The 23,098-nt window shown below is 34.6% G+C and overlaps 1 protein-coding gene across 1 annotated transcript in view; it reads right to left on the bottom strand.

Annotated features, from left to right (window-relative positions):
- LOC128552466 (protein mono-ADP-ribosyltransferase PARP14-like) overlaps positions 1 to 22,480 on the bottom strand; it is a gene marked incomplete at its 3' end in the record, with an annotated part of 48,428 nt that extends 25,948 nt beyond the window's left edge. The window contains exons 1-7 of the mRNA XM_053533505.1: positions 22,420 to 22,480; positions 21,473 to 21,594; positions 19,602 to 20,217; positions 17,520 to 17,747; positions 16,697 to 16,954; positions 10,455 to 10,751; positions 9,314 to 9,562 (exon numbers count right to left, since the gene is read on the bottom strand). Coding sequence (XP_053389480.1) covers positions 9,314 to 9,562; positions 10,455 to 10,751; positions 16,697 to 16,954; positions 17,520 to 17,747; positions 19,602 to 20,217; positions 21,473 to 21,594; positions 22,420 to 22,480 — 1,831 coding nt within the window. The remainder of the gene's footprint in view (positions 1 to 9,313; positions 9,563 to 10,454; positions 10,752 to 16,696; positions 16,955 to 17,519; positions 17,748 to 19,601; positions 20,218 to 21,472; positions 21,595 to 22,419) is intronic.
- Positions 22,481 to 23,098: the final 618 nt, after the last annotated feature.

Below are 23,098 nucleotides of genomic sequence, written 5' to 3'. Positions count from 1 at the left end.
TTGGTACAATATGCAAGAAACATGGACTAAATCAACATTTTTACGCCGACGATGGGCAGCTTTATTTATCTTTCAAACCAACAAATCCGGTCTCTCAAAAGGATGCTTTACGCTGTGTTGAAAACTGCCTCATAGAAATCGTATCTTGGATGAACAGCAACATGTTGAAAATCAATGCCGATAAAACTGAAGTCATTGTATTTACCTCTCAAAGAAACGAAAAACATATTGAAACTGTGAAAATTGGAGAAGAGAACATTAAACCATCTAAATGTGTAAGGAATCTTGGTGCTTTTCTAGACTCCAAAATGAGCATGGAAAAACATATTAACTCAGTTTGTAGATCAGGGTACGGACAGCTACGTCAAATAGGCCACATCAGCAAATATCTAAATACAGATGCTACAAAACCTCTAGTAAAAGCAAAACTGTGAGGTACGGTGGTCGTAGTTTTTCATCAGCTGCACCGAAGTTATGGAATGCTCTTCCGGCTACCATTAGAGACGATAAAAGCTTGGATGCTTTCAAACGATCATTGTAAACACACTTTTTCTTCAAGGTCTATTGAAACTCACTTTACACTGAAAAACAAGCTTTGCAATGGAAATTATTTCCCATTGTTTATTGTTCTTTAAAAATCTAGTACAATTAAAATGAAGAGTAAAACCTGATTCAGGCTAAATACCTTTTATTGTTGATATATTATTTTTGTGTTGTATTGTATGTCCATATCATTCTGTGATATGTAGTTTATACAGCGCTTTTGAACGTTTATTTTATAGATGAAAAGAGCGCTATAAAAATCTGGTAAATAATAATAATAATTTATTTTACCGTTAATAATATCAATGTAAAGCACAGATAACTAAGTGAGTGGGGTGATTCAGAGAAGAGAAGGACAGTTACATGTTTACCTTTAGAATTCCATATATCGATAAGATGACCGTTTGACTGTTTTGATTTACTTTTATATATAATATTATGATAAGTTTATGTTTTTGTTCGAATTCACTAGACATATTATTCTACAGCAATATTACTTTCATTTATGGGACTGCACCTATTGCTTATATTCAAAGAGGCTACTTTGCTTAGATATCTTTGGTAACCCATTCCATGACGGTCATGCCTTTAGAAGGAAATGATCTAAAATGTTTAAACGTTTCCACTATAAAACAAATAAGAAAACCCATGACCCGCTGATGTCAATATTTTAGCGTAGCAAAACCATCTCAAGGGATTTTCACAAGGTTACCTTGTCAACACTTATAATAAGTATACTTATTTCGAACTCGGGCCAGTGGTTCCAAAATGATTCTCGTTTCAGGTAGAGAAATTATCTGAAGGAATTTGGTAGAAGATCCCTAGATATAGGGGTACTACACACGCTTTATGTGTATTGACGTCTGAAGAAGCCTGAGGGAATGTTTGTGACTAAGGCCGAATTGCCGCTCTTCTTGTGTCAAAACATTACACGTAGACTAATTGTTTTGTTAGCTCGACTATTCGTAGAATAGTAGAGCAATTGGACTTGCCCGAGCCTCGGCGTCCGCGTCCCGATTTGGTAAATTTTTTGTATGTAAGCTAGTATCTCAGTAACCACTTGTGTGAATGGATTGAAACTTCACACACGTATTCACTGTGATAAACTGACTTACAATGCACAGGTATCATATGCTTTTTTACAAATTATGCCCCTTTTTTGACTTAGAAATTATCGGTTGAGGTTTGGTATGTAAGCTTTATCTCAATACTCACTAATGGGAATGGATTGAAACTTCACACACTTGTCCACTGTGATCATTTGACATGCACTTAGCAGATCCCATAACTCAACTTTATTTTTTTTTTCAAACTTATGCCCCTTATTCCACGTAGCAGTTTTTGCTTAAGTTTTTTTTATCTAAGTATGTAAGCTGGTATCTCAGTATCCACTTACGAGAATGGATTGAAACTTCACACATTTGGTCACTGTCATGATATGACTTGCAGTGCAGAGGTTAAATAAGTGTTCTTTGCATTTTACAAAATTTTGCCCCTTTTTCAACTTAGCAGTTTTGTTAAATTCTTATATGTAAACATGTAATACGTAAACCTCTGTACCCACTAATGGGAATAGATAGAAACTTCACACACTTGTCCACTGCCATTAGCTGATAAGCACTGTGCAGGTTCTATAACCTTGTTTTGCATTTTTACAGAATTATGCCCCTTTCTCGACTTTTGTGTTCATTCAATAGACTAGGCTCTTGAATAGTCGAGCGTTGCATTCCTCCGACAGCTCTTGTTTTAATATGTGATGACTTTGAGATTCGGTTAAAATTTTTGATTACAATTTTGATGTTCTTTGAAACGGTTATTTTGTTTACATATATATTTTATTTCTCGCTTCTGATACATGACTTTACCCATAATCATGCATATTACATAGTACTTGAAATTGCGGTAACAGGAACTATATTTCAAGAATAACAATTTTAAATCAGACTTATTTTGAGTTGAGAACGGAGGCGTCCGAAAGTATTGACATGCTTTCAAGATTTATATGAACTTTGTGAGAAATGAGATAGTTATACCGATTAATACTTCCCAAATTCTTAAATATGAGCCCTAAAAACAAACAGTAGCACAAGTTACACGTGATTCAATACATTTACGGTTATCGACAAAACAAAAGGGGCTCTGGTGGATAAACGAGTAAAAACAATGTTAGCTCTGTAGGGGAGTGCGTTTGGATTGGTAACTGATGAAAGAAAACTATGGATAAGATTGGATTTGTTGTGTGCAAAAAAAAAGTTATTTGGGAAAAACGAGAGGCAGATACAAGATGCCCACCTTTGTTGGATTACAAAATTGTCTCTGGCAAAGCATTTTAAAAATAAAATTATGTGATTTGGCTAGTCAATAAACAACTTTTCTCATGTTAATACAAGGGCGAATCCAATGAAAAGGTAGCTTTTATGCAAGAATACACAAAAGTGTGAAACATTTTAGAATCAGGCTGACGGTTTCGAATGAAAAGAGAGCTAAATGTTCCATAAAGTAATATACAGAACATTTTCCCCACCCACTTGGGGGCACGTTCTTTTAACAAATCAATATGAATTCAGTAATCGGTACAGGGTCAGCCAGGGGTAAGATTTTTTTGGAATCGGACCAGTAGTTTCGGAGACTTTTTTCAAAGTTTTTCATAGAGCAAACCGCAGAAAATAAGACCAGTCCTCTGTTTCCCATGTTTTAAACAAATTGAAATTGTCTGAAGCCATTTCTGCATGTATTAACCTAGATATGAAGGAACCTTAAATAGACTCTCCCTAGAACATTCTTGTAAAGTTTGGTGAAACTTGGCATAGAAAAAAGAAATCATGGACGACAACTGTCAGACGATGGTTATCAAACTATCATTCTTGCATAAAAACTACTTTTTTCACTGGATCCGCCCATGTATTAACGGGAGAAAATTCGTGTGCAAACAAGGCAATTCACGTGCTGTTAATACCCAATTTTTATTTTTGAAATGCTTTCCCAGGGCCGTATATGTAATTCTGCGCAGATTGACATCTGGTATCTTCGTCTTGTTTCTTTCATAAAAACCTCTTCTTGAAGCATTAAAAATGCAATCTAAACCATAGAATGTTTTACTGCATCAGTAACTAATGCCAAATGCGCTGCCCCCAACATTGTTCGTACTCGTTTCTTCCCTTGTTTACTCCCCTTTTAGAACTCGGCGTCATTTCAGATTTTGTAAACAACCGTGAATGTTAAAGAATCGCGTGTTTACCTGTGCGATTCTTTGTTTTTAGGATTCATATTTATGATTTTGGTAAGTATCAGTCAGTATGTTTTTATCTAATTTCTCGAAGAATTTATATAAACAGCTTTGAAGCTTGAAACTACGTTCGTACTCATCCGTACTCCAACTGCGTGTCCGTACTCAATATAACTCGAATGAAAAGTTATTATTCTTGAAATTGTGATCGTGTCCACCAAATTGTAAGAATAGCGACAAGGACCTTCGGTCTCGGTCACAAACAATCCCGCGGGCTTCTGCAGACGTTAATACACAAAAAAACGTGTATTATCCCTACATTAAAGCTGAATATTTCATCATTGTTTTCAAATAAGTCCTAAAAAGCGAGATGAAATTCATAGAATTATTTAAAATATACCCCTATTAGACATTTGCCCAAAGATTACCGATTAATTATATGAAGTACGGCCGTAATAATGATAACGTCTGACTTATTGCCGGGGATATTTGACTTTGTGTGTCCGTCTGTCCGTCAGAGAAAAACTGTATTGTACATATGCCGAGGTTTTTCTATGATTTAATTAGCTATTGATCCTAGATAGCCAAGTGTAAAAATTGATTTATATTTATCAAAAGACAAACTTTCTGACAAATTGTTTTGTAGATCAGATAATAAATAGGACTTAAGAGTTTTAAGAAGTATTTTCCGTGATTTGGCCTACTAGCCCAATTTCATATAATAAATAACCATATTTTAGATAGTACCTGCAATTTATAAAGAGAAATGACCTGACTAAGTTGCATGTAGAAAATATGACATCTAGAGAGTTTATAATGCGCTTCTATGCTTTACTGATCCGCCTTTTTAGGCCATGTGACCAAATTTTAAACAATACTTAGACTTGATTAAGACAAATATTACGACTATGTTTCAAACAAGATCAGGTAAACAATTTAGTCTAGAATGTTAACAAGAATTTTCTGTTCTTAAGCTCGGTGGTCTACTGTTTGATCAAGTTTCAAAGTTGATCTTCATTTGATAAGAATGAACATTCACAAGATCTAGTAACGAATATTGCCTTTTGAGTGCTAACAATGCTTTTTTTCTATGATACAACCTCATGACCCAGAGTTAAGTCTTCGAAACAGATCTGTTTTTTATAAGGTCAAACATTCCAACAAGGTTTCACCAAGATCGAAAATAAATAAGTGTCTCAAGTGTGTTATTTGACCCCTAATAGTGCACCTCCTTTTGAAGAGTATACAATTCCTAAACTTCCATTTCTCTATTTCTTTTTTTTTCTAGTAAGTTAAACTGTTTTTCAAGACTTATTTGATTTATTGTGCAAAATTAGATTCTGTCTTCATTTGATAAGCCATTTTTACTGTTTAAAATGATTTTTTCCTCTGACACAGAAGGGTGCTGGGTTAGACATCTTTGAAAATACTGAGTTACATACGGTAAAAGCTCTCTATTTCACCTTTACTCTTTAGTTTACATACTGTGAAAGAAATATGGGTAGGTTTTACTTCTGCCCCATACTTATTTCTGTGGTGGGCAAAATTCAAAACAGTATCACAGTATTTGACTATAACTTTTCAGTGCTGGTGCTAAATAATGACACTTTCATTTTGTGTTTTATAACTACTTGTAAATACTTAGAGGATTCTTTTTTCAAAATCATTGGTAAAATGAATTCTGTGCAAAGGTTTTGTTCAGTGATTATCACTTTGAAATTAGTCTGTATTTGAGCTTGAGGAAATATCATACATTATACGAAATTAAAAAGTAATTAGTTTAAAATATGCAACTCATTGCGAAGCAATGTAACCTTTTAGACTGTATTAAGTAAATGCAATCTTTTAAACATTACTATTCCGGGCCTACTACCTTAACAATATTCTTATGACTTTACTAAATGACATTATTTTTGTTGTACTCTTGATAATCCAGTTTGATAAAGACTAATAATTTATGTCATGTGTTTACAAATCGGATAGAAATATCCGTCCTGAGGGCACCTGCGCATTGGGTGGTAATGAGGTTTGCCAAATTACCGCCCATGCGCAGGTGGCCGAAGGACGGATATTTCTATCCGATTCGTAAACACATGACTGATATTTCTTCTTGCATATCGTATACATGTTAGCATTTTATTCTAGCAGATTATTTTTCTCGCATACCGTTTTTTACAAATAACAGGTAGAACTACTTTCTTTGTAGCACTCTTTCTTATAGTAGAGAATGAATACAAAGCACGGAAAATTGACGTCTGTAAGCAGAAGTGACGTCATCATGTTTTTGCGTTACGCACAATAACAAAGTTCCACTTTAGTTTTATCGTTTGTAGCGTAACGTTATGGTCTTACGGTAAACTAACGTATTTTGAATCGAGAAATATACTATAAGGTACGGAGAGAAACTATCAAGGTATCTGCTTTTTTCGTATTTTTAAATAAAAAAATATATTATCAGTGCCAGTACCACTAGTTGTCATTAAAAGCACGAGAGTCATCTGGCATGGGGTGGGGGGGGGGGGGGGGGGCTGGTGCCAGATGGGTTTTGCCGGTATGGGTAAAATCACCTGAAAGGCCAGTCCGGTGTGCAAGAAAAATATTATAATATAACCAGGTCTAATATATATATCCATTAGAAAAGTAGAATAAAGAGTGTTCCTACGAAATGACCTAGTCACCTTGTGTTTGAGCCAAAAGACAAAGTTTCAAGATATGCCAAAATGTTCTTAACACAACATTCTGAATAAGTTTCATTATGACTGGCCTAAAATTGAAACAATGAAATTGTGAACGACGGACGACGACGACGAAGACAGACGGCTTAGTGCTACCACAATAGCTCAATTTCAGCACTTTTTCTCGGACGGTCAGTTGGACGGGTGAAGCCAAATCTAACCCCCACCGCATTTTGGCGGCATAATAAGCCAGGTCTTTTCACCGTTATACACATTTTGTGCCAACGCACATAAAAACAAGGAAGAATATCCAACAGGGAAAGCCACGTTCAAAAAACGCAGCCTTCCCAAAGACACACACGAACAACTCTCGCACACCACACACAAAAAATGAAAAACACAAAAGGATAAAACAAACACATACAGGAACACAGTGGGGCACCGCCTTGGAACGGTCAGTGGCAAAACCACCACTTGGGAGTTTAAACCGGTTTATGGTGCACCTAACCTCACTCTTACCCCCACCATGTTCCAAAGTCACAAGACCGTGTAAATAAAAGTAATCCCCGCCAGGTGAAACCCTAACATACGTAAAGGCAACAGACGGTATGTCATGTAAAACACAAAGATGCCCTTGTAGATACAATATAAAAATGCAGTCCTTAAGAACCTTAAACGCATGTACTCAATGCCTTTGCAGAAGACAGAGCAACAAGGGAAACACCCTTAAGGGCCCGACGAAACAGGTCAGGAGACGGAAATCAAAATAGCTCAGTCCTGGTGGGATTTAAGAACTACTAATCATAGAGTCCTCCGCCTGATCCGTCAGACACAATCAAAGAGGAAAGCGTAGCGTCCAACTGTAAAAGGGTTGAACACCAAACATGCGGTGTGTCTCAAAACAGTTGGGTCATAACCTCTTTTCATAAAACGTTTAATTACTTTACTAAATACAATTGGAAAATTGCCATGACCCAAAATCTTACGAAGTTTGTAAACCACACCCCCATAAAAAGCGGGTTTTGATATACCTTCTCGCAGAAGTGATTTTAAATTGCTATTGTATTTTAAAATCAAATCTGAATTACGAAAGTAAAATTTGAAAAAAATGTATTTACGTAATATATAATAACGGTAGCCCTGTTGAAGAAGCTTATTTGTAATAAATAAGTTACGTTCATCGAAATCTTCAACGTGACTACACGCTCTTGCAAACCGACTAAACTGAGAAATATATACCCCATAAGATGTAGCCTTGGGTACATCTCCATCCATATGGGGGAAATTTACAATACTGAAATTAAAATCATCCCTCCTGTCATAAATTTTGGTATGTATGAAATTGTCGTAAATAGAGAGATGTAAATCAAGAAATGAAGTAGTATTATCCGAGTTGTTAGTTTTATTGAACTGCAGCACCCTGGGATATATATTTTCCGCCAACTGATCAAAACACGGATTATCCATATTAAGTATATCGTCCAGATAGCGTGATGTATTATCAAATGCAGTTATAATGTCTGCCTGTGTATCTTGAGAAAGGCTCAACATAAAATCTCTTTCATAACAAACAAAACAAAACATCTGCATCAAGGGGTGCACAATTTGTACCCATGGGAATACCAATTACTTGTCTGAAAACTGCATTCCCAAACCTGACGTAAATGTTGTTCAATAAAAAGGAAAGGGCTTTACTTCGTCAAAGGTCCACATAGTAAAATTCTTTACAATGCAATTAGTAAAAAATGCTTTATCGAAATTGCAAGCGAGAAAAGTAGCATTTACAATGCAACTAGTAAAAAATGCTTTATCGAAATTGCAAGCGAGAAAAGTAGCATTTACCCTGGCAAAAGTCTTTTGAATTAGGGCAGTAAGTTTTTCATTTATTAAGTTATGAGGTAAAGTTGTATAAAGTGTGGAAAAATCGTAAGTACTGACTGATTACACCTTGTAATTTTTAATTCTAAATCTATCCAGGATTTCGCCAGAACTTTTTACCAACCAAAATAATTTTTACCAGAGTTTTCGAATACTTTGTCACAATATCTTTTCACGTGGGGTTTAACAGCAGTAAGGCATGATGTTAATAACTTGGAAATATTTGTGGTGGTACAGGAGCTTGAATTAGTGATAAAACGAGCTTTATATGGCTGTTTATGTAATTTTGGAATCCAGTACATAGTAGGAAATCTTATTTGCTGGTCATCTATGCTAACTTTCAAACTGGAAACTTCAGTGCTGTGAACAGTGATCAATCGTTGTTCATCAGAATTACTCAGTGCATAAGTTTTGGTACTATTTAGTTCGTTCCTTAAAACATTTATATAATGTAAGCGTCAAATAATGATAATATTGTTAGCCACCTTGTCTGCTGGAACTAAAACATATTTAGAATGAAATTCTTGGATTTCTTTTTTCAGATGTCTTAAAGTGAGCTTGGGCTTAGGTGGAAGTAGGTGCTCATTTGTTTTATAAAATTTAATACTGGAATCGACAATTTTAAAAATATTACGTTTCCAAGATGATAATGCATTTGGATCAACATTTTCACGTCGGCACCATTTTACACAAAAAGTTTCGACAGAATATGATAAAATTATTTCAAAATGCCTCCCTCGGAAATTTGATCGCCCAAGGTTTTTACGATCCACTTAATTCATCTTAATTTGCAAATGTCTATCACAATTTCAATTCTATTAAATGCTTTTATTGTAAACATTTGCATCATGACTATATTCATTAAGAAAACTGTAATTTTTAAAGCGTGAGGAGTTTTAGATTCTCGTTTGTTTGAACTATTGAATTTACAGGTACAACAAGGATATATCCGTAGTTAATTCTTCAAACAAATCTTATGTAAGGAGAATACCTTGGTTGTCACTAAAGGTAACCATGACAACATCTTCTTGTTCTGCATGCCAGAATATGGAATCTGGTTTATATCCTGTCTTTGCTTGTATGAAGTTGTACAAACAATCATGTGTTGTGTCTGATTTTAATCCTTTGATAAGAATCTTGTTCTCATAAGTCGGTGGCAGTGTTGGAGTCACATACAGCGAAACACTCAGCTCTTTGCCGTCCACTTTGTGATGGCCTCTTTCCACTACTTTAATAGCGTCTGTAAATGCATCATTACACACATTAAGAGTAAAAAATATAAGACAAAATATGACTTCAATAGGATTATTAAATTTTAGAATCATGGACCATAATGCTATTTTTTATTTGACAATCAAGAGCTTTTTGGCAGTTAATAAAATATGTTTCCACTACGTAAGTCTGTTTATCAAATGGACATCTATTAGCTTAAATCGCAACCTTCAACCCCTTTCGCAACAAAATGGCTTTCATCTGACCAAAAATGTCTTAAATCTTTAAAGTTTATGAAAGCATTGATATGTTATATTACCTATTTCTGCCGATTGTTAAGCATTTATTCGGTAAAACGGTTATTTTTTTCTTGGATAATATCTATTTATTTTGGGGGCCTCCGTGGCTGAGTGGTTATGGTCGCTGACTTCAAATCACTTGTCCCTCATTGATTTGCCAAACTAGATGGCAAAAACAGAAAGAAATCCTTTCCAAGGTTACAAAATATGACATTTTCTGTTTTGGACTTTACAAAACGTAAGGGGCCATCTGCTTACTAATATTTTGACATTTCTCGTCAGTTAGCCTTAACAGTTTCCAGTTATTGTCAGAGACTTGTTTTAGTTTCATTATTACTATACTAAACCAGTTTATGACATCTAGGTAATCTAAGTAAAACCAGCCATCTGCATGGCTTTCTCTCATGACGACCCGTGTGGGAAAATAACATAATGGTTAACGGAAACCATTTTCTAAAAATAACCACTCTTCTTCAAAGGATAGCGTACATATCTAGAGTACTTGTCCATTACTTTAATGTTCTATAATAACAAACTTAAAAGATTTTATGATAAAGTCTTCCATTATAGATAAACCAACTTCTGTAAGGAGTTGTTTAGCTAATACTAATATAGATATACCCTGTTTGTTTTTAAATGTGATATAGAGAACATCCCGTTCCTCTACATCACTTCTGATGTTTACGATTTCTCCACCTCCCGACCGCCTTGGATTTTCAAAGTAAAACTCCACAGTATCTCTAGATGTAGATTTGTCCACACCTTTTACTTTGATTGTTCTTGGTTTATCTGGCTTGTTTTCTGTAGCTTCTTCTGTTTTGTATGCCTTTTTGGGCTGTCCAGTAGGACTATGCAGACTAACATTCAGTTTTTCTTTCTTTATAATATGATTTCCTCTTTCTACTACGTTCTGAGCGTCTAGAAATTGAATAACAGATAATGGTAGTTTTCATATTACAAAACAATACCTTATGTTCGCGAAACAACAATTTAAAAACGTAAGCTGCATATCCATAAAAGGTTAGATATAGGACCATGATAGATCTCTAGAATATGTGGAAGACCAGCCATAAATTCTTTGTCTTATATGGAGCATTCTCTTAATTTCAATAAAAGACAGTGGTAGAATTAATATTTTTCTCAAGACATTCTCTGCAATTTTGTCAAATAAATATTTACTCAAGGTTAAATATTGAGATCGATATAATTTGCACAAGTTTAGAAATATGAGTATCATTCTTATAGGAGAGTCGTGGTGTACGAACGACGGTCAGACCGGTGACGAAAGCAAACTTACTATGTCTTCCATGAAGTTGAGAGTTTGAATGGTTAATTTGTTTGTTTGTTTGTATTGGGTTTAACGCCGTTTTTCAACAGTATTTCAGTCATGTAACGGCGGGCAGTTAACCTAACTAGTGTTCCTGAATTCTGTACCAGTACAAACCTGTTCTCCGCAAGTAACTGCCAACTTCCCCACATGAATCAGAGGTGAAGGACTAATGATTTCAGACACAATGTCGTTTATCAAATAGTCACGGAGAACATGCGCCCCGCCCGAGGATCGAACTCGCGACCCCACGATCCGTAGACCAACGCTCTACCTACTGAGTTAAGCGGGCGGGCTGAATGGTTAATATTCTGTGTTATTACACACGGCTTTGCCGATTGAACATTACAAATCTTCACCTCATTAAACAAATTTAAAATGTACAACAATTAAGAGTTAAAAGAGATAGCCTCTTGTTAAATGCATTGACTACAGAGTTATACTGACACTCGGTGCTACTCGTTCTACGTTCTTATTTTATATTTCATGGTAAAACTTCGACATGATAACAAATATTCGTTCAATACGAATTTTTTCACTGTTTGAATATTCGACAAAATATAATTACTTCAAATAGTAAAAGCCAAATGACAGAACTTAAATTAACTATTTGTTTAAGTTGTTAAACGTTGTAAATACGTTATAAATACTTGAGAAAATGGCTTCGACGATAATTAGTCACCTAGTGGTTGAAAACCGTTTTCCGGGACTATAGGTTTGCGCTTTTCCGTCCGTCTATCCGTCATTTCTTCCGTCCGAAATAATATGTCCGGTCCATAACTCTGTCAAGGTAATTGAATTTCTTGACACACACATAAAATCTATGATGAGATGACGTGCCATGCGCAAAACTCGGGCCGCATAGCTGAAAGATGATTGTCAAACTTGGAGGTCAAATGTCAACAGAGCTTTTCCCTGTCCGCTCTGTAACTCACCATGAAGGGATCTTAATCCTACTTAGTACAAATGTACCTCATATAAAAAAAAAACGATGTTTCATGCATCATTTCCAGACCTTAGTTTAAACTTCTGGATAACACTTGGCAGTCAGATGCTAACGTGGCATGAACAGTGTCATTTTCGTGTCCGGTCCGGAACTGTGTCATCCACCAAAGGATTACAATATTACTTGGTATAAATGTTTCAAATAATTAGACAACGAGTCATGCACAACACCCAGATCCCTTACGCAAATGTCAAGGTCAAACAATGAAATAAAATGTCTATAGGTTTCCTTCCTGTCCGGTCCAGTCTATAACTTTGTCATGCAAAACGGTATTTAAATATTACATGAAACAAATATTCCTCTTGATAAGACAGTATGTCATGCATAGTCCCTAGTTCAAAGGTCAATGTCATACTTGTAGGTCACATGTTATCAGGACTTTTCTCCTGTCCGCTCTGGAGCTGGATAATCAATGAAGGTGTTTCAATATTACTTTTGCACAAATGTAAACATATAGAGTTTTTTTCTGGTCCTTAACAACGTCATACATTAAAGGATTTCAATATTACCTCGAGTACAAAAGTTCACCATAATAAGAAAACATGCCTTGCACAACACCCTTATTCCTAACTTAAACGTCAAGGGCAGAGTCGGTTGTCGGTTGTCGATACCGTTTTCCCTGTGTGGTCCATAGCTCTGTCATCTATTAAGGGATTTTTATGTTACGTGAGACAATGTTTTCCATAGGAAGACAATGTGTAATGCGCAATTCCTAGACCACTAGTTTTAAGGTCAGTGTCACACTTCAAAAGACAACCTTGATCTCCAGAATCCAGTCTGTAATATATTTTACTATAAAGTCATGTGTCATATGAACCCTGTTAAAATATTGTTGGTGTATTTTTTTTTCAGAATTACTTCCCTTTAATATGATTTCTCACATTTCTGCATATTTCCCACAATTTCAAAATGAAATATTGTCAAAATTAAATACATTTAAATATTTTAAAATCTTATATGAAATCAATAACTGTAACATTTTATATAAGTAAATTTTAATCCAAACTTTTGTATGTATAGTGCAATACTGTTTGTACAATATCGTCGGAATATAGGATCATTGTATTTATGAAAATTTAAGTACCCAGGAAAATGAGACGGACGGACGGATAGTAAAATAATGTCCGATAAACTGTTCGGCACTATGTACCGGTTTCCTTTAGTTAATACACTAAAGGCTTCTACAGAAGATTAGTATGGCTAAATATAAATGCTATATATCTAACTTAAAATGAGAGAAGATCATTTAATTTTGTCCAATAAACGAAATTACAATGTCGAAACAAATGTTTATTCAGATGATACACCAAGTCATAATGATTCATTCAGTCTCATATATCAATTGATAATATGTTGACCGACTTTACGTCAGTTTTGCATGATGTTGCGGATCCTTTGTTTCGGAAGGATACTACAGTAAATAAAAATGTTTCATTTAGTGATACAAATATTGTAAAACATAAACCATGGTTTGATCATGAATGTGAACGCTCTAGGCAGCTGTATATTGAGGCTTTGTCTAATTATAACACTTACAAATCTACAACGCATAGGGAGATACTATGCTTGTTAAAGTCTAGATACAAAACTATGGTTAAGAAAAAGCGTAGATGTTATAACTTTAAGCAAGTAAAAGAAATTGAAAACTTGAGACTTTCTAAGCCAAAGTTGTTCTGGAAATACTTTAAGAGGAAAAGTACTATCAAAAATAGCCTTTCTATTGAATCTTTTTTCAAATATTTTTCCGAGCTAGGAAATGATATTTTTCAGAATGTGAATATGGAGTCTGAAGATTTTTCTTGTACTCATGATTTTGATTGTACTGATGATGCTGATGAAATTTTAGATCAGCCAATATCTGTTAATGAAATTGTAGATGCTGTGAAATTACTGAAAAGAAGTAAGGCATTTGGAAATGACTTTTTATTAAATGAATATTTTATCGAGTCAGTAGACATTTTGTCGTCTCATTTATGTGATATATTTAATAAAATACTTGATAGCGGTTATTTTCCAGAAAATTGGTGTAAAGGAGTAATCGTTCCTCTTCACAAAAAGGGAGATAAAAACAATGTAAATAACTATCGGGGAATAACTTTAGTAAGTTGTCTATCAAAGATTTTTACTTCTATTGTGAATAAGAGAATAAGTAATTATTGTGAAGAAAATTGTATTTTATCTGATGCTCAATTTGGATTTAGAAAAGGGAGATCTACTATTGATGCTTTATTTATTCTTTCATCAATTGTGCAGAATTACATAAATGATAATAAGCGTTTATATTGTGTATTTGTTGACTTTAAAAAGGCCTTTGATTGTGTATATAGAAATGCCCTTTGGCTGAAATTATATAAAACTAGTATCAGAGGTAAACTATTACGTATTGTTAGGGATATGTATAATAAAGTCAAGTCTTGTATTAAATTATGTAATAAATATTCGGATTTCTTTGAATATGCAGTAGGCTTACGACAAGGGGAGGTAATCTCGCCGATATTATTTACTCTGTTTATAGATGACCTTGAGCTGTTTTTACAACAGGATACTACTTGTGGTTTAGAATTAAATGACATTATATTGATACTACTGCTTTTTGCAGATGATATGGTTATACTAGGAAATTCACCTGATGAAATAAACAGAAGTTTAGATTTATTATATAGTTATTGCAACAAATGGAGTCTTGATGTTAATATAGATAAAACTAAAGTAGTTGTTATTAGAAAAAGAGGCGGTTTATTGCGCTCTGAGGAGTTTTTGTATAACGGTAAGAAAATAGAAGTTGTTAATGACTTTAACTATTTGGGAACTGTTTTTAATTATACGGGTAATTTTGCATTAAACCAAGAACAACTAGTTGGTAAAGCCTTGAAAGCTTTAAATGTTTTATTGATCAATTGTAACAAATATAAATTGAAACCAAAATTACTTTGCCAGCTGTTCGATTCCTTTGTAGGGTCTATTTTAAGTTATGCAGCCGAGATTTGGGGCCACAGTAAATCTAAAGAAATTGAAAGGGTGCACTTGAAATTTTGTAAAAAGATATTAAATGTAAATATAAGAACTTCAAATGCAGCCGTTTACGGCGAACTAGGGCGTTATCCATTGTATATTGCAAGATATGTTAAGATAATTAAGTACTGGTTTCGTCTACTAGAAACAGACAACATAATTCTCAAAGAAGTGTATAATATGTGCCTAAATGATTGTAATAATGGTAAAAATAACTGGTTAACTAAGGTTAAGAATTTGTTATGTCAGTACGGTTTTAACTATGTTTGGAATGATCCAGCTGTTGTAAATAGTAAATCATTTTTACTTCTTCTTAAACAGAGAATTGTAGATACATTCATTCAAACTTGGCACGTTGACAAGGAGAATAACGGTGTTTTAACCTTGTATACAAGCCTTAAAGCCTCTTTTGCATATGAAGCATATCTAGATATACTACCTAGTAACTTAAGAGTCTTTGTCAGTAAAATAAGAATGTCTTCTCACTCTCTACGTATTCATACTGGTAGATATGGTATAAATAGTGTTGTTAGGAATGAACGTTATTGTACTTACTGTAATACACATGATTTGGAAGACGAATATCATTTCATACTTATATGTCCTTCTTATAATGATATTAGAAAAAAATACATTAAACGATTCTATTATGTAAGACCAAGCGTTAGTAAATTTATAGATCTGTTGAATACTATGAATAAGAATACAATAAAAAACTTAGCATGTTATATAAAATTTGCATTATCTCATAGAACTGCAATTACTTATAATTAATTACAGTTCATCCTCTCAATAGTATCTGTAGGAATATCTTAATATTGCCATTGTGACTTTGTATATATTTGTATTATTTATGTAATTTGTGATGATGTACTTATTGTACAAATCGGAAATAAATGTATGTTCTGTTCTGTTCTGTTCTCATAATTGTACTTTATACTTTTAACATAATCTTATTTCAGATGAACATGGTGTCACAAGATATAGCTTCTGTGCTGTATTGTCACTCCTTCATTGGTGAAAAGTATATTAATAATATATAAATATCATATGACAGCGTGTGTGACATTGATATTGTCAACCCGAGGGCAGAATGTCACCCAAGGCGAAAGCCGAGTGGTGACATTCTGTTTCGAGGGTGTACAATATCAATGTCACACACGCAGCCATATGACATTTATTTTATTATACTGAACAAAATTTATAAAAATGTTCAAAAATGTTTTATTTCATTTAAATTAATAGTTTCATCTTTAGCGCAGTAATCACCTGTGTACACATTGGATAGTGATGTCACTTCTACACGTATTAAAGGGAGGCAATCATTTAGCTAAACAACTGAAGCAGTTTATTGCCGTTATATGACATTCAAAATATCAGCGCAGTCACATGACCGGATAGTCGCTTTCGCTTGGTCACATGTTAGAAAGTTTGAACAGTTTTTGAAAGTCAAAATATATGGGATTGTATCATTGTAGGCAAAAGAAAGGTATGATAAACCATGTTATCAAACAGTACCTTCTGCTTTATCAAATGTAATAACGGCCATATTCATTTCAGAGTCATATTTGATGTCATCTATGTCGCCTCCACCGGAATGTCTTTTACTCCCAAAGTACATTTCCAATACCTCTAGCTCTTCTTCACACACTATAGTGCGAGGACCAGTCACTTCGATAGTGCACAGTGGAACAGAAGGCTTTGGCTTGTATACGACCACTTCAATTTCTTTCCCCATCATTTTAATTGGACATTTATTAAGGACGATATCAACACCTGAAAGTGTTAAATACCAAATATTATACTTAACTGACTAAACAACAATTTTAACAAATATGTTAACAGATGTATATACTTCATCATAAACGTTCATAAAACCCAGCACATTACCCGAATGGAAACTTGCTGAAAGGCTACATCAAATAAATGTATTTTACACCCACAGCAAGGTTCTAACCCAGAAGTGAAGGCCTTCGTGCCCCGGCGGGAATTGTTTCAGGCACAGGAGAAAACTTTTGTAACACCATCAACCTACTCAAAGCCAGCTTGAGAGCTTCTTCACATGACATAATTCTATACCTCAAGCAATATTACCAACCCACGGCGGTGAAGTCTCGTGCTTTGTAGTTACAGGTAGGCACCTGGTTTGAACCAACAAACTTCCGTTAGCCAGCACAATGGCTTCCTCACATGAGAGAATTCTTCATCCAAATAAGGTTCGAACCAACATCGTTGATCGTATATGGTACGTTATACATACACATCATATATTATACCTTTAACAAATAAACATGACACGAAACTTAATGCAACCTTGGAAGTGAAGATAAAACAAATTTACTTTCTGGTTGATCAAACTGCACAATAGCACTTGCATCTTCTTCATCCAAATCGACATGTACAACAGTAATACCATCGCCAAATTTTTTCACATTCTCAAAAAACATTTCTAAGAAGGGTTCATCAACAGTTGATGGAAGTTTGCTGACCGTTATTTTCGCTGGCGTCTCTTCTGACATATCTTGTTCCTCTATGTTATAAGCTGATTCTTCATTCATTGTTCCATGTTCTGTGTTGTTAAGAGATAATCTAATTTAATACAAATAACAAGAGCAACAATTAGTGCAATTAGAGAGTAAACTTAAGATTAATTACGACCCCAATTGCACTTTTGCGATGTTGCGATGTTACGATGTTATATGTCGATGTAATATCGCGTTTTCTTCATCGTACAATTGCATTTTCACCATCGTTCAATCGCGTTTTTCATCATAGTACTATCGTGCCATTGCATTTTCACCATCGTATCATTGCGTTTTCACTATCGTGCCATCGCGTTATCACCATCGTATTATCTCACTTTCACCATCATTACATCGCCTTATCATCATCATACTATTGCGTTTTCACCATCGTATCATCGCGTTTTCACCATCATACCATCGTCTTCTAGTTAGAAATGCATAATTCCGTGCACCTGCATTTTCGTCAACAGAAGATGAGAGAAAGATATAGAGAATATTAGGTTACTGTCTTATAAATTTAAATTTATTAAGTGAGTCGGAGAAAATATAAAAGTCGAGGCTCTGCCGAGACTTTTATTTTTTCGTAGACGAACTTAATAAATTTAAATTTATAAGACAGTAACCTAATGTTCTATTTATCCTACCTTCTGATCTTAAATCATTTTTTAATTAAAATTCAAAATTTACCACCAACTAGATCTGAGTCTGTCTTGCACAGAAATTAATACGCCCCACCATTACACAAACAGGTCTTTAAAATAAAAATATTATAAAATTAGAGCCGAAAAACAAAGGCTAACCTTGTTCTGCTTTGTGTCTGACTTCTCTGTTCTGCTGAACATTAAAGAATAATTTTAATTTGCTGCCAAGTGAAGTTTTGTCCGAAGTTCAGTTGAATGTCGGATTGCCCATCCTCACCAAGCAAACGATTGACGAGACTTATATACACGCCATATCGCCGTTTGACAAAACGAATAGGCAAACCGTTTCCTCGATGATTTTATTCAATAACACTCCATTACAGATGCAATATATTCCTAGACTGACGAGTAGAAAGCTAAAATTCTGCACAAACGCTATACACGAGTCACTTTCCGTTTCTCCGTGCGTTTCCGTTATAAAAACTTTTTGTAGTAATTGCAAGTACGGTATGCATACACTATACATTTGTGATGGTCTCACATACCTAATAAAAGCGCGTTTATGAAAATAATTGCATAAATATGTCTTTTAGCAGTTATTCTCAAAAACAAGATGGCGTCGTTTTAAAAAAAATCCAAAAAGTAGTCCGCCAAGCTTTATTTAGTCACTGACCAGATAAAGCAAAATTTATCTGACCCCTTGATTTTTGCCTTTATTTTGCATGAAGGTAGGATAAAAAGAGATAGAGAAGAAATTCACGATTCAGATTCTGCTGTTTTACAAAATGTTATTCAAAATGTTCCGTGCTCCGTTCATTAAAACTGTGTCAAACCTTAAAGGCTACGTCCTTAGGTATGCACGAAAAAAATAATAAGCTGGGTGTAATAGTCACATGGTAATATTCAAACTCAGCTTATTCTTGTCGGATGTAGAAGGAACATATTGCAATGTAAAATGATATTGTATCAAGCCTGTATTTTAGTGACACATCTTCCTGTTAGAAATACTATACATACCACTGTGCATGACCAACGGAAATTATTCAGCGGACAACACGAGTATTGCGCCTTGCCATCCCTAGGTCAGTTTAAACCTACACAATGACACGCCATCCGGTGACCAGGACTTAAATTTTGATAAAATAACATGTTCCATTATTTACAACTGAGTAGCATGTATATAGCAATCAAATATGAAACAAAACAATTTACCAGAGCTAGGCATTTCTGTTGGTGACTGAGTAAACACACACTAACCTTGAGTTTGGCCTTTGAACTTTTCTCCATTGTGCGGTGAAGGTTTTCTGGTAGAATGCTGCCGATGTCCTCCCATATCAGCTTGCTGGTATCTTTTTTTAGAAAGTCCTGGCCCAGGAAATGGGAGCATCTGGCCAGTTTGAGGGTCAATAAACATAGGTACAGGCATATGTATTCCATGTCCAAATGGCACGTTTCGTCCTCCTGGAGCATTATGTCGGTCAGACTGAATATTTGGGGGTATTGGAGGCATTGCAAACCTAGGAAAACCTGGCGGATACTGTCCATGACCAGCAAGGCCAAACTGAAAGTTATGCTGTGGACTATGTTGCGGATCCGTAATTAAAGGATGACCTTCCTGGTGTTCATGTTCTTTCTGTCCTTGTGCATACATATGCATTTGATGCATACCACCTTGTTTCATTTTCTGATCACCACTATCTTGCATGCGATCTGCATCTCCCTGAGGATTCACTGGTATGTTTTGATAAAATCCAGACATAGCACCATAGGGTCCTGGTGGCCAGGCATACTGTGATGTCTGTTGTTGGTTACTCGCTGTTGGCTTTTGTTGCTCTGGTCTCCTGGGAGGCAGTTTTGGTCCTATATGTTGCTCCTGTGTAGAAAAAAATATGCGAAACTGATTTTTATTTTGCTACGGTATCTTTTGTGTAATTATGGTGTTATCACCTATCGATTTTTACATATTAACTGATTTAATCGACCTGGCGGGGCGGAGTTTTGCGACGGTCCACCGCATTATTGCGCAGGATAGTTAGTATATTCGACAACCTGATTTCTTATTCAGTGGCCATCTACTTTACATTATAACCAATGTAGCGCTCAATTTTACTCGTTGGCTACTGAATTAAACAATTATATTGCTCTATCTATTTTGCTCGGTTTTTTAAATTACCATTTTTTGCATAAGTCAGAGATTAATTCCGCCCCGCCAGGTTGATTAAACGTACAATACTCAAAAGATATTTTCTTTTCCATATTAGAAAACAAATTATTTACGGTTGTTTTTGGTCAGACAAATTCTCCAGTATATATTCTTATAATTATGATTATGATGTTTAACCACTACAAAATAATGTTTCAACAAAGAGTGCGCAGTATTAAAACTATAGTTACTAGTATGCATTTCTTTGAAGACGATGTTTTCTTCATATATAATTTAAACAAGAGTTGAGTATAATTATAGAAGTTGAGGATTTGCAGAGCATTTCCTCTTTTTTATTCAACAGGTTTAATTCGAAACATAAGTAAAACAACTTTTGTCACATGTCAGCTCCTTCTGCTGAAAAATAGAAATGTCCTCATTACATTTTAGTGTCGTATTACCTGAAAAAAGTCTTTGTGCATTAAATAGTATCATCATATATTTTGTCATTGAGTGGCTAACATACAGACACACTGGCGGACAAATGCTTATATTTTAATATTATATATATATAAACATGGTTTCTTTAAATGGTCTCATGACTTAAAAATGACATGGCAGAATCAACCATATGTAAACAGCAGACGAACAGACAAATGGACCAACGGGCAGACAAACACGGACAAAGTAAAATAGTATACATTTTCTCTACCTTTCCTTCTATGTTACTTCTGTTCTATGAAACAAATGCTGTATGTAAATTTGACCACGCAATGGCCTGTTGGAGCTTTTAAATATCGTGTATACTGTGATTTGAACCTTCGACTGAGTGAAGTCGAAACAACTAAGATCATTTGAAATTTCAAGCGTAACTGATTAGAAGTATCTTCAATCTTACGGTCGCTGTGACAACGACATTTGAGGTTCTGACCCAAACATATTTTCTCTCAAGTTAAAAACTATGCATTTGATTAAATTTGATTACCTTAAAATCTTTCCATCGTTCCGGAAGTACACAAGATTTTGCTCTCTCATATTTTACAACGACACGATAGTTTTCTGTCTGGATCTCTTCCTCCTTCACCTCTCTACATATACGAACTACATCTGTTTACGGATATAAAAGATATGTATTACAAACAAAATATTTATAATTATAGTCAAAAACAAAAAGCTATATAACTATATATGTATGTGACCATATCCTTCTGCCTATCTGTTATTAATCTTTATCAAATAGCGTGTAAAACTACATAGATTGTCAATGTTACAGGTGGTCAGTCTGTTTCTCGTTAAGTAATATGAGCCGCGCCATGGTAAAACCAGCATAGTGCGTTTGCGACCAGCATGGATCCAGATCAGCCTGCGCAACTGTGCAGTCTGGTCAGGATCCATGTTGTTCGCTTTCAAAGCCTACTGCAATTAGAGAAACCATTAGCGAACAGCATGGATCCTGACTAGACGGCACAGATGCGCAGGCTGGTCTAGATCCATGCTGGTCGCAAACGCACTATGTTGGTTCCCTCATGATGCGGCTCATTTGTTCAAAACTTTAACATCTGATCCTTTGCATTTACGTTTGCTACTGAGCGCTTATTGTTAGATTTTCACTGGTGGTAGATTTATTTATTTTTGTTTTTACTTTGATTGTTTATTCTGCAAATTTCAGAAGTTGTTATTAATTCCCTTTCACTATTGTGGTTGCGCAACCAATACAGATTGTGAATATATAAACTCTGATGCCACACGCAGTTTTAAAACTTGCATTTTGGTTTGATAATTATAAGCCTAAGAGTTAGGTCCATGTTTCGGAGAAAAGAAAGTTAGAAAATCACCAAATCATAGAATTAAAGAATTGTTTTATATGGATTTTACACAGCATATAAAGCATTTATATTATTCTAGAAAACTATTGTCAATTTACTCACATACACTTATTAGATTCCGGTAATAGACAGACTGTATGGAGGGGCCACTCTTCTGGACAGTTCATCGCCTTTATAAACTCACCATTTTCAAAAAGCTGTTACATGTCTCCTTTTTGATGCATTTGCAACAACTTACCAATAATTAAACTTTACATAACTTGGTTAAACATCGTTTCTGACAATTGTTTAATTTTATTTCTTCACAAATAGCATTCCTTTTTAAAGGGGAACAACTCTTTAAGAATATTTTAGTATCCAGTTCTACGGGACCGAATGGTAAAAATGTATTGGACAGAAGGGTTGTTTTTAAAGATGTTGTTCGTTTTCTAAAAAACAATTCGTGGTTAGTGATATACTGTTAAACCTTAAAAATCCTGACATAAATCAAATTGGAATTTCATATAGAAATATACTGAAATCGATAGAAATAAACCTAGTCACCTCTTTTTTTCTTATACATAAAGTTCATGGAAATTACTCTGATAATATTGGTATAAACATCTTTATTACAAGACGACAGGTGGACAATTAATGTAGGCCTCCTATGAATTAATGTTTGAAAGCTTTATTGGTTAATATCGTTTCAGTATCTCATCCAGTAGAAACAAAGTGTCTAAATTCGATACATCAAATATTGTTCATATTGTTACATTCATTAAATACAATTATTTAAAATGTTAAGA

This window comes from Mercenaria mercenaria, unplaced genomic scaffold, assembly GCF_021730395.1.
Source record: "Mercenaria mercenaria strain notata unplaced genomic scaffold, MADL_Memer_1 contig_2825, whole genome shotgun sequence".
Classification (NCBI taxonomy): Eukaryota; Metazoa; Mollusca; class Bivalvia; order Venerida; family Veneridae; genus Mercenaria; species Mercenaria mercenaria.
The sequence above is the reverse complement of the archived record's forward strand: the minus strand, read 5'-3'. Positions and strand labels throughout refer to the sequence as shown.